Source organism: Rhea pennata, chromosome 3 (genome assembly GCF_028389875.1).
Source record: "Rhea pennata isolate bPtePen1 chromosome 3, bPtePen1.pri, whole genome shotgun sequence".
In the NCBI taxonomy this organism is placed as follows: Eukaryota; Metazoa; Chordata; class Aves; order Rheiformes; family Rheidae; genus Rhea; species Rhea pennata.
In genome coordinates, this window is record NC_084665.1 from 112,662,585 (window position 1) to 112,680,560 (window position 17,976).

General features: G+C 39.0%; 1 protein-coding gene across 1 annotated transcript in view; it reads right to left on the reverse strand.

Annotated features, from left to right (window-relative positions):
• Positions 1–6,358, reverse strand: part of MBOAT2 (membrane bound O-acyltransferase domain containing 2) — a 50,694-nt gene extending 44,336 nt beyond the window's left edge. Inside the window, exon 1 of the mRNA XM_062573012.1 lies at positions 6,285–6,358. Within this exon, the coding sequence (XP_062428996.1) occupies positions 6,285–6,304 (20 nt within the window). The 5' untranslated portion in view covers positions 6,305–6,358. The remainder of the gene's footprint in view (positions 1–6,284) is intronic.
• Positions 6,359–17,976: the final 11,618 nt, after the last annotated feature.

The following is a 17,976-nucleotide window of genomic DNA, read 5'->3' on the forward strand; positions in this document are numbered from 1 at the left end:
GCACAAAATCTCAACATCCTATTTCCTCTCTAGCTAATTACGTTGTCTTGGTGATCAGACACGTTCCTCAAAGCACAGCGTTTAGAAATAAAAGCTTTTCTGAAAAGTCTCATTTACTTGAAATGTAGCTTAAATGAAATGCCTGCTTTGCTCAAACACTTAACATCCCTTTAACGTGGAAAGGCCTGCCCTTCAAAGGATTTATTGTTTCTGTTCGGTTTTCTCACCCCTCCCCTCACCTTCCCAGCAAAGTTAAATCACCACAATCACTCAACAGTTTTGTATCATCAACATCCTTCGATTAACTCATGGCAACGTGTGTAACATTCACATAACACATCAGCTTTGCCTTCGTCACAGCGCGTGTCATATGCTCATGCAAAATCATGCCTAGAAAGTCATCTGCCTCGTTCTCCCAGCCAGGAAAAAACCTGTCAGCAACTCCAGTTGCCTTGCTAGGCAGTGACGCCTGGCACACGGTGACAGTGACGCCTGGCACAGGCTGCTCCTGAACACTGGAGGGGCAACTTGCATTTTCATGCAGATTTTCCTTCTTCCTCAGGAAAGAAAACCTATCACCTATCTCCAGGTGTGAATGTGAGATACTCCACAAAAAAGACTGATAGGGAATAGATATGGCATGGCAAGACACCAGTCCTCAGGAAAAGCAAGCTTTAGACATAATGGCTATTTGTGGCGCACAGTAGCCCCCCTTTTCCAAGAAATAAGGAAACACTTCAGACTGACTGTTAGGAAGACTCAATAAATGGAGTGTTACGTGCAGATAGACAAGGAACACTAGGAAAAAAAAATCTTGCATTTGATTTTGGATGGTTTTTCCACTCTCCCAGTTAACAACGGAAAACTGGAACTGAAAATTAGTTATTCTGTGACCAAGTCACGGCACAGTCGCTCACAACACTGTCATACCTTAGCCCCAAGCAAACATTAATGATTTAAAGCTGCATTCAAATTAGACAGCACCTATGTTTCCACAATATATCTTTTTCAATTTTGACTTACTTGGATATTGGCCTGATTCTCACCCCATCTCTATACACTTTCAAGCTTAGCTGTACTTCCAGCCTACACTAGCAGCTTGCACTCTGCTTCATAACCTCCTCACTCTTCAGAAGAGACATATATAGAACAACTTGTGTTCTTAACTTTCCGGTGCCCTTCAAAACTTTCCCTCTATGTGCTTAGAGCAACCAAATTATCTCACAATTCACAAAAACAAAAGCCAGAATTTCTCAGTTTATTCCAGCCAAGAGAATAACATGACCTGTCCCTAATAACATACTGTACAAAGCCAACTAGTAGAAACTTTTTGGTAGATATTATCACAATATATGCTAACAGAAGAGGCTGTCTTTCTGTAGTTTTAGTGTCAATACTCGGACAGAGAAGGAATGTCAGGTTGTTCACTGATTATTCTTCGAGATATGAGAAAAGTCACAGCTCAGTCACCCATATGTACACATGTATTAGTACTGTTTCCTACCACTCCTAATCAAGTTTTTCCACTATGTTGTTGAATTTTCCTTTCTCTTGCGTTTCCTAAAACTCAGGACTTCAACTTGGAATTCATTGCATTTGTGTAATTTAGTGAGAAGAGTCACTTAAAATTCTCTGAAGGAAAAACAAAACCACTCCAGAAAAAAAAACAAGTCTTTATCAATTTCTTGTTCCCAGGATTCAATTACTTCTCATAGTCCCCAAGTATCTTAAAAGTTCTTCCTGCTTCTGCTTTGAATATTCAGTCTTCAACTACAGATATGACCAAATATAATGAGTGCTCCATATAATCTTATGCAAGCTAAGACTAGTTCTTTTTCTTGTCAAACAGAGTGTCCAAGGAGATCACCTACTCACTCCCAAAACTCTTGCAACACTGATTTAGCATTGACAACATTTTTTGCTGCTAGTTGGACTTCCTAGAGGCTGCAAGTCACGTACAGGGAACGTATCTGACAATCGCTCTAACAAAAAGTCTTTGTGAAAACTGTTACTATCTAAGAGCTTTCCTTGACCTAAAGGTAACAGAAAAAAAAGCCATACAAAAATTCCAAAAAGATATTTATGAGCCTGAATTAGAGAACAAAAAAGGTAGACTAAGAAGAGAGTTCACTTGAGTTTGTATTTTTTGTGACCAGTGTTAGTCTTAAAGGAAACGTGCTGAACGCATTCCTTTTTAAAATCATTATTATCAACAATATCACAGAATCGGTAAGGCTGGAAGGGACCTCCAGAGATCATCTAGTCCAACCTCCCTGCTCAGCAGGGTCACCTAGAGCATGGTAGACATGGTTGCATCCAGGCAGGCCTTGAAGATCTCCAGACAAGGAGACTCCACCACATCTCTGGGCAACCTGTGCCAGTGCTCCGTCACTCTCACAGGGAAGAAATTCCCCCTCACGGTCAGGCAGAACTTCCTGTGCTTCAATTTCTGCCCATTGCCTCTTGTCCTGTCACATGGGACGACTGAGAAGAGTTTGTCCTCATGCCCTTGACACCCTCCCAGTGAAAAGCTTATTTACACTCTTGAAAGAAAATATTTTTTAAAAATTCATTAAACTCAGAAAAACAGTTGAAATAAAATAGTTAATTCCAATTTGTTCACAGAAAGAAGCATATTATGTATATAAACAGATTATTATTGTTTTGGTGGCAAGATCCTGCTAAATATTAGTTAGTTCACCACTAAATCAGTCTGCAGCCAAACAGAAAGAATGTCAGAACATAGTCTTAAAAGCTGGAAGCATCACAGACTTGCTGTAAGATCACAAACAGGTGACTTAATCCAAGATCCACAAATCAGTGTTCCTATTTATAGAGCCCAAATTCAGACATTCAAATTCCCGTTGTATACATCCACAGAACCTTAATATTTAGCAGCTAAATTTACAGAGCTATTTAAATCCTTTTTAGTGCCCCATCCATAAAACATGAATAGAAACACTTACTCATACAACACACTTGTGAACTCAGTAAGTGCATTAAAGAATATGATTCACTCCACTACTTTACTAACGGTCACTACTATACGAGTACCTAAACCATAAACTCCTCTGCTCTTCCAAAAACAGTTAGCAAGTGTCCAGGATAATGCATACATTCTGTTCAAGTTCATTAAAATTACTATTTTTCCAAAAGAATCAAATTAACGTCTGTTCCACCCAAGTTAAACTCCACACTGCAATCTTTAAGTATAAAAATAGCACGATTGAGAGCCCGCCAGAAATGTAGCATGCATCCATAATCTCCCACGCTGCACTTGCCAGGAATGTCAAGACTTTGAAAAATCACATACATTACAGTAGTCAAGACAAACCAATCTGCAACACAAGCACGTTACGTGCGCTCTCATTATTCATTATTGTGGTGCCTGGCGGTGTCACTGCAGTTAAGCTTCCTTCCGTATTTTCATTTTAAACCAAGTGTGGAGAAAAATTTCAGTTAAATGCATATGCCATGCCCTACATACCCTAAGAGGGCAATTAAACATATTTATCTTTTCTGATGCTTATTATTGACTCAAATAAAACCATGCGTGTGTGGGCAGGTGGAAGTAGACTATACCTTACAAGTGCATAGCATCCCACACTGCTTCAGCCACGGAAATCCATAGGCCCTGTTGCGTATCTACATGATCACAGGCTGCAATAATGAGAAACTCCTTAGGAGGAGTTTGAATCAACTGTGTTTTATTCAACTGAAACAAAAGATACTTGTTTATACTCCTATTTTTACTGCAGTTATTTGATTGTCATTTTTAACAATGTAAATAAATGACTTCCAGCCTGCATTTTGTATCATTTCATTGCTTGATCTTAAAATCACCAAGTACTCATGCTCATATCCTTCCACCTAGGGCTAAATTTGAATTACTACTTAATACTCAGAGCTCTAGTTCTGCAAAGATTTATAATGTTCTACCTGTACCAGTAATCTCTCTTCCCATTTTTATTTGTTGGGGTAGTTCAGAAAGTATTGTATGAAGATAGCATGTAATATTTAAAAACAGTCTGCAAATGTGTTTAGACCTTTTTGTTACTTCAAAAATTTAAATGGCATTAGTTTGGAAAAATGTGAGGATAGAATTTTCTTCAAGCTTGCCCCAGATGCAAAGGGACAAACACTGTTTGCTCTAACACCACTCCACACGTTGAATCTTACCCAAGCGCACAAATTTGAACTTGTGGGAAGAACATGGAATTAAAAACAAGCAAGCAGGTTGCAACCTTCCTATTCTGCTTTGGCAAGTGCAACTGATGCTAGAACTTTTTAAAGGTGTGTTTTGTTTCTGGAGATACAAAGATAAACAAAAGTGGGGAGAGAAGAGAGAAGAGAAGAGAGGGGGGAAAAGGAATTAACAGAGGTGATCACAAGAGAAAGCATTCTACTTCAAGCAGCTTTAGAGACTTCACCAACTGTAAATTACACTCACAAGAGGAAGCTCTAGACTTGTCCAGCTCACAGTGATAATAGCTAAAGCCACAACAGTCTTACAACAACTTTTCAGTTGTTGGTTTACTGTAGTATTTCCAGTCTATGGGAAGGTTCTATCACACTGGCCAGATCATCAGAAATTTCTACTGTAGCTAAAAGCAGCAGATAAACTAGCCTTCAGCTACTGGTAAATTAAAATCAGTGACACAGTCAAAAAAAAAACTTAAAATGTTCCCTTAAGTTATTTGTATCTTTGCCAAAGTAAGAGGCACTATTACATCATGAACATATTAACACACCTTTGGGCTACACCCTGTTAACACCAGATACAGATGTGTTACATCTCTGCAGTAACTCCTCTCCCTCAAATTATTTCCATAATGAAACAATGAAGCCAGTAAAGCTTAATGAAGTAGGGGAAAAAAAAAAAAAAAAAAAAAGTATAAGCAAGTGTCTTGTGAAAGCAGTGACTACCAGAATAAAGGACAGTACAAATGAAGATTTCAGCAGCGGGTGTAATTATTTATCACTGCCCAAATCATCCTGAAGCTACTGCAAAGAACATGAAACCAGATTTGTGAAGAAGGGAGAAAAGCTTCAGATTAAAAGAACTGCTGTTAAAAAGCCCAGTTTTGCAATTCCCTTTATTAGCCTAAGGTATATTTTATGAAATGGTAATAAAATATATTAACTGCAGTCACTTTTAATTCAATGTAGACAATGAACTTTAAAGTATGCTTCGGTTCTCAGGGTCCCCTTTAACAGACCTTCTAGCAGATCTGCTAACTAGGTTATTGTCGACTTGAAGGAGACAGCACAGGACAGCGATGATTATGCAGACTCAACTGCAGAAAGCCCTGAGCAGCCCAGCCCGATCTAGCAGGCTCTGCTGGGAGGAGGACGTTGGACCAGAGACCCCTTGAGGTCCCTCCCAACCTGAATTATCCTGTGATCCTATGAACATTCATTTGCCAGTTAATTTTCTAAGATAAAACACAGTAAAGAAAACTAGTAACTTTTTTCTAATAAAGTTTGACATCAAAAATTTGTGTAGCCACATCCCAAGTGTAAAAGTTATCTAATAACTTTGTCCAGAAACAAGTTTATTTTCCAAGGGATCCAAATTAATTCTTCCTACCACTTGTAGGATAGAATAATTGTGTGAAGAGTAAAACATGATGCAGCGTGATGCAAACTTCGTTAAAAGAAGTTACGCTTTAGCAAATACTGGAGCACATTCCAGATGCTGTCACATGTTATAAATGTTACATTAATACTTTTGCACATAACTTTGTCTGCCTCCTATCTACACCTCACCATTTAATAAGCTACAAAATATGACTATTTTGGGAATTGTACAAATTTGCCAATGAGATTTAAAACTAGTATTTTAATTTATATAGAAGTATAAATATGTATCTCTTCTGCAAATTTGTAAGTTCCTGACATTTGAACTTAAATAAAGAGATTCTGTTGCAATACAAGCATTATAGCTGAATCTTAAGTTTACCTTACTGCTCTAGCCACAACACAACAGCCTCCTCAATAAATGTTTGCAAGTTACAGAAGCCTTAAAAAAAGAATGAGAGAAAAATGCAGCACCTTGATCTTCAGTACTGATAGGAGAGATTAAAAAAAAAAAAAAATACACTCCAACATTTTAAAAGATGACAGAGATACTTCGAAAGAAATGACTGGAGAAGTGATGGAGAAGAATTTGAGAGAAAAGGAATCTAAGGACCATTTACTTCAATTAACAGCTATGCGCTCTACCAGCCACTATCATCTGTTGTGGGGAAAACATCATGAAAAAAAAGAATTTGCACACGTACCTGCATACCCCACAGCACATAGGAAAAGGAAGGCCAAGAGTTACGCAGAGGACCCAGAATTACCTACAGCTTTGTAATATTGGGTCTAGATCTCCTCCTTAGAGTAAGCTTTCCAAAAGGGTTATAGAGGCATTTAAGCTAAGGGGGAAAAAAAAAAAAATCCCAAATGTCATTAGAACTAGAAATTTAAGTTTTAAAAAGAGCAATCCCAGACCAGCTAGGGCAGCGAGAACCAAAACCACCTCCCTGCCTGCATTTGCCGTGCCCTTGGCAGGCAAGTCTGTCCTTCAAGCAGCTGGGCTGTTTCCCGAGCGGTGGCCGACTCTGCTCAGGGCCCCGAAGCCCCAGGAGGCTCCTGCCGTGTCCCCAGCCACCGGGTGCCCATCCCCAGCCTCGCAGCCAGCTCTCCTCCCCACACTGCCCCAGCCTTTAGCCCTCCAACCCCAAGTGAGCTCCTGTGCGATTTCCCCCTCCTTCCAAGAGATTCACCTATCCTTGTCTTAGGGGCAAATACCAACTTGGAACAGCCAAGTCTAAAACTGCTACTTCTCACTGCAGTTTATGTTGGTACTTTTAAAGTAATTTTGATATTACATCAGGAATCAAGTCAACTATAGACTTAATTCAGTATTCTTGCCAGCACCAGACAAGTCAGAAGCAGCTGCACGAATGACACAGTAAGTAGGCACTGTAATTCCAATTAGAAAATAATCTAATTAGAACAGAAACATTACTTTCACAGAGAAAGAAGCAGAGGTCCATTAAGAGGCCTTTTAAAAGATGAAAGCCAGGCAGGCATAACAAGAAACACCACTAGACATACAGCTCAGAGACATTCAGATTAGAACCAACTTTCAAGCGAAGACATTTTCTAACTTCCAAAATCTTCCACAAAAGCATCCAATCTCAATTTCAAAATTCATTTCATAAAACAAGTTTTTGGCTTTAGTAGTGTGAAATGCCATGCCAGAGCTATAACAGAAGCCAAGTAAGATGATCTTAAAACCTCTCTTTAAAAGTTCATCCTATCCTCATGAAGACCTTATCTTGACTCCTTATAGCTACATACTGTTTTACATTTTGATGTCTGGTGTTTATAATTTTTCCAGTCTCCTTCGTTTCTAATAAGAATGTTCAAGCTGTTCCTGGCCTTTTACTAAGGTCTTGGCCCCAGGAACATCCTGGAAAATTAAGAACCAGATTTCCACTATGTACTGAGATAAAAATTACCCCTTGTGCCTTTTGAAAATGCTATTTCAAGAGCAATTTGTTTTTTTACTCTGCTCGAGAAGCCAATCTACCTTTTCTATCCTGCTCATTATACATCTTTATTCATAGCCAGAACTATGCATTCAGCAAAAGTACGTATCTGCAAAGGGTAATAGATTGCCAGGAGAAAAGCAGTTATTTTCAGATATTGGTATCCCTACTGGACACAGCAGTCAACTCCCATTCCTTTTATTTTCTGAGCAGCAAAGGAACAGCAAATCCAATTTTCTATCCCAGATCTCTCCTCAGTCTCCTCTTCATCCTACAGTGAGCTAAGCTCAACTTACAAACAGCCTTAGGCAGTTTCTGCCCTCATATCCCTTCTAATTAATTTCCCTTTCAATAAAACCAACTCAAATGTCCTCAAACTCATCTGAATTGTTTTTACTGACTTCCTCCAAATCCTTAGTAATTCTACAGTACTCAGTGCAAGAAAAAACTCTGGCACTGAGCTCCAGACGACAGCGTATCTCCTACCCACACAAGAACAGTACAATGTCTTCTTCATAGAATCAGTAAGGTTGGAAGGGACCTCTGGAGATCATCTAGTCCAGCCTCCCTGCTCAAGCAGGGTCACCTACAGCATGATAGACAGGGTTGCATCCAGACAGGCCTTGAAGATCTCCAGGGAAGGAGACTCCACAACCTCTCTGGGCAACCTGTGCCAGTGCTCCGTCACTCTCACAGGGAAGAAATGCCCCCTCACGCTCAGGCCGAACTTCCCGTGATTCAGTTTCTGCCCATTGCCTCTTGTCCTGTCACACGGGGCAACTGAAAAGAGTTTGTCCCCGTCCCCTTGACACCCTCCCTTCAGGTACTTGTGCACATTGATAAGATCCCCCCTCAGTCTTCTCTTCCCCAGGCTGAACGGGCCCAGCTCTCGCAGCCGTTCCTCATGGGGCGGGTGCTCCAGCCCTCTGATCATCTTTGTAGCCCTGCGCTGGACTCTCTCCAGTAGCTCCATGTCTCTGTTGTCCTGGGGAGCCCAGCACTGGACACAGGACTCGAGATGAGGCCTCCCCAGGGATGAGGAGAGGGGCAGGATCACCTCCCTCGACCTGCTGGCAACACTCTTCCTAATGCACCCCAGGAGACCATTGGCCTTCTTGGCCACAGGGGCACATTGCTGGCTCTTGGTCAATTTGTCATCCACCAGCACTCCCAGGTCCTTCTCTGCAGAGCTGCTCTCCAGCAGGTCAGCCCCCAGCTTGTCCTGCTGCACAGGGTTATTCCTCCCTGGGTGCAGGACTCTGCACTTGCCCTTGTTGAACCTCAGGAGGTTCCTCTCCGCCCAGCTCTCCAGCCTGTCCAGGTCTCTCTGAATGGCAGCACAGCCCTCAGGTGTGTCAGCCACTCCTCCCAGCTTGGTATCATCAGCAAACTTGCTGAGGAGGCACTCCGTCCCCTCATCCAGATCACTGATGAAAAAGTTGAAGAGGATGGGACCCAGTACTGAGCCCTGGGGGACACCACTAGCCACAGGCCTCCAACTAGACTTCACATCACTGATGACGACCCTCTGAGCTCTGCCTTTCAGCTAGTTCTCAATCCACCTCACTGTTCAGCTCTACATTTCATGCTCTACATTTCATTCCTCGTGCAGTATGAAGTTTGTTTTGTGAAGTTAATTTCTTAACTTCCTCCCTGGTATGCATGTCCCATCCCTAATTTCAAGTGAAATGCTGTATGCATGGTTGAACAGTCAACTCCAATGAGTATTGCTTGCTTTTTGCATGCTGAACTTAGCCTTTCATTTTGTCCCCCCCTCCTTTGTCTTCTACAAATCAGTAGCTCCTTAGAGCTTTCCTTTGTCTGAGCAAAGTGCTATCATCTGCAATTTTTGTTCTCCCACAATAACAGAATTAGATAAATTATTGATTTGAAAAAGATCTAAGTCATGAGGTTACTAAACTTTTCTCTGAAGGGGGTGGGGGGCAAATTAGTTCTTTATTTCTACTAGTTTCCTATTAGTAATTGATACGTGATCCACAGTAACTCTCTGCCTCTCAGGAACAAAGCTTAAAAGCAACTCATGCAAAATTTGTTTTGACTGATATTTCTTTCTAACCACAAATACAATACATTCAAGAGGCACGTAAATCAGATAACAGTAAATCATTAAGGTATTACCATTTTCAGAAAGCAAATTCAAAAATTAAGTTGAGATAACACAGAGAAATAAAAACAAAATTGACAAAATGCAAGTAAAAGCTAAAGTATATTCAGTTTAACACAGCTAAAATAAGACATGGATTTAGCACTTATTCTTTGAGAAATAAATTTAGCATGGGTAAGATTTCCACAAAACTTGAAAAAAGGCCAAGGATCTTTAGACTACATTTAAAAGTAGAAAAGTGAACTCAGAAAACTGTAGATGAGTAAGCAATATCAACATCTATAAAGAACTTTTTCCCTAGTACACTCTTGTTAACACCTAAAAAGTAAATATTGCAACAGCTGAGCCAAAGGCTTGTCCAGAACAAGTACTACCAGGATAATTTATTTCTAATGGGTTGGTTAGATGACTGCAAGTGACAGAGGTGTTATCTGTCACATTAGCCCCAAGAAAGACTCTGCAGGACATGCTAAGGATTGCTATGGCCAAACCTACTCTGGGGTAGGCTAAACCTACTCCTATCTCACAGCCCACATGAAGTCAGGGTATGCACACACTCACTCTGACTTAATTCTGATGTTTAAGTTACTGCAGGTATCTCCCAATATCCAAATAGCACTTGAACTGCACTTGGGAAAAAAAAAAAAAGAAAGAAAAAGGAATTAATCAAATCTTAAGGATATCAGATATAATTCTATTGAATCAAACATACCAGTGTAACAGAAAACATTTAAGTATTTTGGCAACAGAAAGTAATTAAAGCTTCAAGGGGACACTAAATTATGAAAAACTGTGCGCACCTTCTTAATAGGATCAGATCACTCAGTTACCAGCACGGGGGAAAATGGAGGAGATAACCACCAAAGAAACACCCAAAAGCCTTCGGATGACTTGAATACAATCACGTGTAAAGCATTACATTTTGGCTGTAAGTAACAAACCACATAAATCTGTAATGGAAATCAACTATTAGCCAGCACTACAAGAAAAAAAAAGGGGGAAAAAAAGGATTGGTAGAAAGTCACTGCATTGCAAAAGGGACAGAATAAGCCTTTCATTTTGCTTAGCATTACAAATACCTCAACCTACTTTGAAAAGCATATTTCCAAGTGGCATGCAACAACTGAAGAAAGTCTTGAAAACATGACTTAGGAGGAAAGACTAAATAGGCTTGTTCAGTTTGTTCTAGGCTGAAAGACGACAAAATAAATACAGGATTGATGCAGAAAGCAAGGGAATAAACTTCTCTACAGAGACAAAAGGGCTTAAACCATGGAAGATTTAGGCTAATTATTAGGAGAACCTAATTGGAAATACAGTTTTTATAGACTGTGGAAACTCTTTGGACCTTTTTCAAAATAGTTTAAGTCTTTCCTTTCTTTTTTCTTTTCACTCTCTTCTCCTCTCCCTTCTTCACCCGTCTCACACTGCCTTTACTTAGGGGACTAGATGAACTCCCAAACCCCTCCAGACCTCTCTTCCTTGATTCTACCATCTTTGCTTTCTAAAGAAAAAAAAAAATGTACGTAGAACAGTGGATTAGTTTTTAATCAGAGCCCTGACTGCCAATATACATAGGTGAAGAGATGTTTGGATGTGAAGTTCTATAGTTCAGACCCCTTTTAAGAGCTGACATGCAGTAAAGAAAAACAACTGTGGGAACCAGCTGAGAGGCTGATGATATGGTGAGACAAGCCCTAGAATGAGAAAGGCACACCATAAAAGCTGTTTGTGTGTCATAACATGTTTTAGATTCAGACTTAGTCTGAACATTTCCAACCACGTCAAACTGAGGTCAGGTGTGCTGTGGAGTTTTCACAATTATACCATATAGACACATACCTACTTTTGAACACATTTCACATGCTAATCATTATTTGATAAAGGAGTTCAACTATGCTGTAAGGGCAGGGAGTTCATACTTCTTATCTTGATGCAAACTAACAACCTATAAGAGAGAATGAGGTTTAGACAGAGGTAACTCATGACTTTGTCTAAATTCTTTAAATTTCTGTGCAATAAGCTACAGAGCATATCATGAAATAAATAAAACACAAGCAGTATAAAAAAAAAATCTAACTCAGCTGGGTTTACCCTTTGTATTAAAACAAGCAAGGAGAAGGGAAGCACTCTGTGCTTTTCTCTTGAAAAAGCAATATAGAAGACTTTCTATTAATACTATTTGGAGAGAACAGATTGCAAGAAATTCAAAGATCCAAAATCTATGCTTGGAATACCGGATTCCTGAATTTCTGTAGAAATCAAAAGCTTTGCTCCCCAAGTAGTGATCTTTGATTACGTACCAGAACTGCAACCACAGACTGATTCTCACAAGATATGCCCTAATCAGCACAATAGAAAACAAGTAAAGAGAGAAGCATGATGAATGATGCAGGCTTCTTCCTTCAAAAAGGCGGAAACTGTAACACTGTAAGAAAACCACTAGACAAGAGTAGTAGATCTGACAGATGCAATGCCAGAAGTGCTAATCTGTTGACATGTGTCTTTGTTGCCTTCTCCTTTTCAGGAACCGGGAGAAGACGGCGTAGGAGAAAGTATTCCTGGCCGACTCCCACCATCTCCTCACAGTCTACCTGTCAGTCTACCAAACTGAATAAAAAACAGAAACAAAATAGCGCACTTAAGAGTAAGCAACGCCTCTGTAATTTAAGAAACAAACTAAGTTGAAAATACTTGTAATATTCTTCACCTCAGTATAAAATCTTCAGTTTTCCAATTAACTATTTTAATGGTCACATGTCATTAAGAATTAACCTGTTTCAGAGATTTAAGCTCATTTAGAAGGCAGGTCTCTATTTGTTTCACTTAAAACAGTGGTTTCAACTCAGAACTTCTAATTCAGCCACCCTGATATTACTTCTACCTCCATATACTAGTTGGCTAGTACACTTTCTGTTCTTTTCATTTTAGATAGTTTTGTGTCCCAGTGGAATACCTGCAAATGTACAGCCAGATGTCAGAAGTTATTTTTAGGTTATCAAGGAAGTCCAGAAATCCTCTCTTATTATCTAGAAGTATTTCCTATGGATTTGGAGCTGTATTTATACCATCTCAGAAACCACATGCCTCTGAATTTATCTAGTTCAAACAGCACAGAGATCCAAAGCTTCATGAATGATATCTTTCATTACTGCAGCCAAATCATCTCCAAATAGCCTATGACATTTAAAGGGTAAAGCTGTTAGTCTCTTTTTAGAAATTAAGTCACCTCCTCACCGATGTTTAGCTGCAGAGTGTGATCCAAATTTTTTTTCTTAAACTATAACTGTTTAATTTTCCGAGAGAAAGTCCAGACAAGCTAATGAAGTTTGAGACACTTTCTCTCAACTCTCCCTTTCATCTTTCATATTGCACTTCCTTCTTCCTAGCTTTTGCTATGCTAAACTGTGTCAGGCTAAAGTGACAGCAAACACCCAAAGATTTGGGGAGTGTTTGTGTGCAGGTTGTTGCTTTTTAAGTAACATACTTCCTTGGAAGGAAAATCTCAGTGTGCTCTTTAAACAAAAGAAAAACCACTTAGAAACAAAAATCACTTAGAAAAAGCTAAACGTATACTAATACACACTCCAATATCAGAGCATCAGGTATTTGGAGAATAGTTAACCCGTTGGAAAAGAAAAACAGAAACATTAAAGCATTTTGGAAGTAGTTGACTCTTATTGATATAGTTCTACCTTTATTACTGTAACAGCCTGAAAAACACAAGCAACATCTTTTCTGCCTGAAACCAGAAGGGTCATCTTCTGCCCAAACTTAGGTTAGAAGTTGAGCAGCAAAAAAAATACTTAGTGTATGCCCTGGCACAGAGAGAGGAAAAAATTGGAGCTATAAGTACATAACAGTCAGATAAATATCACCAATCCAAATCTGAGGAAGAGAAAGAAGTCACAAATGTACTGAAGAGCAAGGAACAGCAGAGTAGTTCACAAACCAAAAGTCAGGGGACCACATGGCCTTCTACAGCAAGACAGCTGTAGGTAGTAGGGAGAAGGCAAATAGCAAGAAGTAGTTACATAAACTAAGAGGAAAGCAACCATTAACACATTCCCAGAACGGAAGCTACAGATTCAGCTTGCAAAATGGAACATGAGGGCACAGGAAGCAGCTAAGTTCAACTTGCAGAACACAGCAAGCCCACAAGGGATGGGAGATCATCTTGAAATCTTCATAGGCTTAGGAATACCAGTCATCTCCTCTCTAGTCAGCATCCAGTTTAACGGTACGCACACAGATTTTTCTTGAAGAACTTCAAATTTCTGTTACAGTTGATTGAACTAGTTGGCCAGTTTCAAATGTACAAACATAGTATTAGCATCCTTTCATCAAGGAACCAGAGTAAAAACAAAACAGAAACCCAAACAACCACACACATCACTGTGGGCTTCTATTTTTGAGAGAGAAAAAGGGAACACAAATGAGTTGCAAGGCAGATGGATAATTAACTCCATTAACATGGAAAGGAGGACTTGATCTTTGGAAATGTGTGAGTGTCTTCAGGTATAGCTCTGCAATTTAGAAAGTTAAAAAGCAAAACAAATATGCAATAAAATAACCCAATGTGACCTGAAATACAACAATAATAGGCAAATAAATCTCACCCAAAAGACTTGTATAAAACCAAGTTGTAATTGTTTTAGGGCTGATGGTCTAGATATCTTTATCAGTTTCCTTAAGAGAAAACATTCAGATGTTATCCAAAAAGTTTCTACTACTTAGAAATACATTCTGCTTAACACTTCCCAGCCTAATACCATGAACAATCTAACCAGCTTCTTTCAGGCAAGCATTTGAAAACTAGTACTTGCTACTATGTAAGTTAACAGTGGAATTCCAAGTCCAGAATTTTGCCAATAGAAAATAGGATGCCAGCAGAGCAGACAACACAACCAGTTGCTGCAGGGGAAGGCTCACTGTTGAGTCTTTAATGAGAACTGTCTGGCTTATATTGAGGCTATCATCTATTTTCTGCCTCTGTCTCTTCAGGGCTCTTGTCATCAAAACTATCCAGCAACCAGTGCCTGTCTGGCAGGAATCCCTTGCTGAAATCATTTGGGCTCCCTTCTGAGAGATAAAACATTTTGAACTTCTGTGGCAATACTGATCAATATCTCCACTGGCAAAAGACTCCCTGTGACATTGAATTCTTCACTGACCACACTGATAGTTCAAGGATTGTGTGCTGAAGTTACCCAATAACAAAGCCCAGTTACTCAGAAGATAAGAAACCAATGCTGCAGGCCAACAATAAGCACACAAAGTCCAGAACTAATTATTCTGCAGGGTTTGTTTTTTTTTTTTTTTTTTTTTTTGTCTCCTCTTTTCCCATCCTATCTCCACTCATCTGCCAAGTCAACCACAAGCCAGAAAAGTTCCCTATTAATTACTACTGACTCCATTTCTTAAACACAGTTGCTCACAAGGACACAAACATCACAAGAATTCCTGTCAAGCAGAGCAAAGGAAAATAACTTGCACAGCTTGGTCAGGCATCTGCTCAGTGACTTGACCAAATGCCATTTCAGGTCATCACTGTCCTGCCACATGGAAACAAGGCAGTATCAAGAGTAAACCAGACATGCTGCCACAGTGTTTCTGTGTTTGCAGATATAACCATTGTGTAGGAGCAAAAGAATGATTAAGACAATTTGCTGATCACTCATGTTTTTACACTCAGTAGGAGAAAAAAGAAATTAAATCAAGTACTTCATAATAAAATGCTGAAGAAATATACTATGTAAAATCAGATATGGTTTCATTTTACAATGAACAGAAGTACAGAGCAGATCATGACTGTTTTGATGAAAGATGCTTTAAACAACTGATGCTCAGTACTTTTCTGAAGAATAAGTTTCCAAGAAATATCCTGAAAGACTGATGTTCCTATATGTAGTTAATATCTATTGCAGAAGTTTCAAAATTGTATTAAAGATTTTAATTCTTCAGTGATTTTGTTTATGAAAAAAAAACTATGTCATGTTTGTGAGGGATGACTGCATTGGACAACTTAAGTAATGCAGGTGCTGGCTATTTTACTGCCTTTAGAAAGTGTTACTTGCCTTCATAAGTGAACACACAGTTAACAACTGTTGGAATAATACTAGTTTCACTTTCAGCAAAGGATGTTTTTCTGCCTTAAAACCTGGCACCAACTGCATCCAATTTTTGTGTCCGTTCTATGCAGTTTACATTGTACTTTGTACCTCGGTTCTCATTCACGAGGACAGCGTTTAGGAGCAGAAATAATTTTAGTCTTGAGGTACATGCGCTTCTACATTGCAAAGAGAAGACCTTTGCAGGATCTTTGATAAATCCATTGTCCCAGCTATGCTTTGCTGTTCAAACTAAAGTCAGCCTGTTTCTAGGTGCTTTAGGATCTTTTAGACCCTTCTACTGATGATACTGATTGGCTCACACTACACAACTTGCCCAAGTATGAACCGTGGAAAAATGCCACAGAAACTAAACAGCTTCCAAAGCCACATGCTTTATGTCAAACCAACATCAGGATAAAGCTTTATTCTAGCCTACTTATCAGAAGCCACTTACAAATCAATTTTGCTTTCTAAGCTCTTTCAAGAGTTAAAAATCCTTAGCTATTTCAGGTTGGAGAAACCCTGCTTGGATGGGGATGTTGTTGCATCAGGCTTTATATAAAACACAACAAAATCTGTTAATCTGCTTCCCAGCAGCTGTGAACAATGCCATTGGCTTTTGACAGGAGTTTTGATGACAGCTCAGGAGAGAGGACCTTCCATCTCCCTGGGTTTCAGTAATACAAGGGTACCATATCAAGTTCACATTGACCAATTTTAACTTTGCTAAAGTAGTAATAAGGTGCTATAGAGAAAATAAAATACTTCACTGATTCTTTAGCAATTGCAATCATAGTGCTTACATCAATTCCTAAAGCAAAGCTACCAGGTGAAACTACTGTAGTCAACACAACTGAAAAATAATGCCCTCAAGACTACAATTTTACATAAATATCATATGCCTAAAGAAGAAAGGTCTACATAATTACTGCTTAGATCTCCACAGTAGCATGGTCACAGAGTACAAAAGAACTACAGCAGCTTTGCTTCATTAAAGTTGGAGACAAAAAGCTAGTACTGCTTATCAGTGAGAACTACCCGCACCTTATTCAAGAAGGATGCCTTCTATAGGTTTTCTTCTTGATATATTAAGATGCACTTGGCCGAACATTTCGGCTGACAGCTGCACGCTTTAAGTAGCGAAACATCAAGAATCTTATTAGTTTTTATTATATTCAATACCACCTCATTCATCCCTATCTCACAAGATGTCCTTAGTCTTTAATACTTTGTGAGCTACTTTGAAGATGAAAAGCTCTCTACAGAAGCAATGATATTAATCACAAAGAATTAGCATTCAGTATCAAAGCTAGAAGACAGTGAATCTTTATGAACAGGGATGATACCACAGTATATATTAACAACTGTATCTCAAATGGATACCATGGTGGGGGGAAAAGAGAAATACCTAACAGAGTGAAGTCTGAGACTAAGGGCTTTCCAAGATTTGGGACTTGACTTCAAACATTATAGACATTCCCAGAAAGAGCAGAATACTGTGAAAGAGAAAGTCAGGTACACAGCCATGCTTTAAAATTACACATTACTTGCATGCATTGTGCATCTGCACATGATATGATCTATTAATAAAATACATTATTCACTCATTAAGTAATCACACACAGGAATATCCGCAACCTCCTTTAGCAAGCCTATTGACTTGACAGTTCCTCTCTTGTGCCTGTGATTAGCAAAGATAGATAAGTGTTAAGCAGTTTGCACTATATTAAGAATCTTTTTATTTTGTCCCAAATGTTAAAAGTAACACCACACTACCTCATATAAGATACTAGCATCTTCTTGCCAGATGCAGACATACAGCAAGTCTGCTTCAGTACCGCATATCCAAAATGATATCACAGAAGATATTTAAATGCATTAAAATAGAATGCAAAAAGCTCCTTTTCAGGAGCTTTTCCTTTTCATTCAGGTCAGACTTGTTTAAGATGGAAATCAATCATTTATAATATTTCTGTTGCTTTTCCAATTGTCATTCAATAAAATCAAGTACAACTTTCAAACAGTAAAGCTTGAAAACCTGCTGTCATAACACAGATAATAAGCTTACCAGCTAAGTAGTATGCCAACAGACATGCAAGGAAAAAGGACATTTTTTTGCACATTACTCTATTAAAAGTTTTAAGTAAATCACTTACACATTTTCTCATGATACAGAATAAAAAGACATATGGAT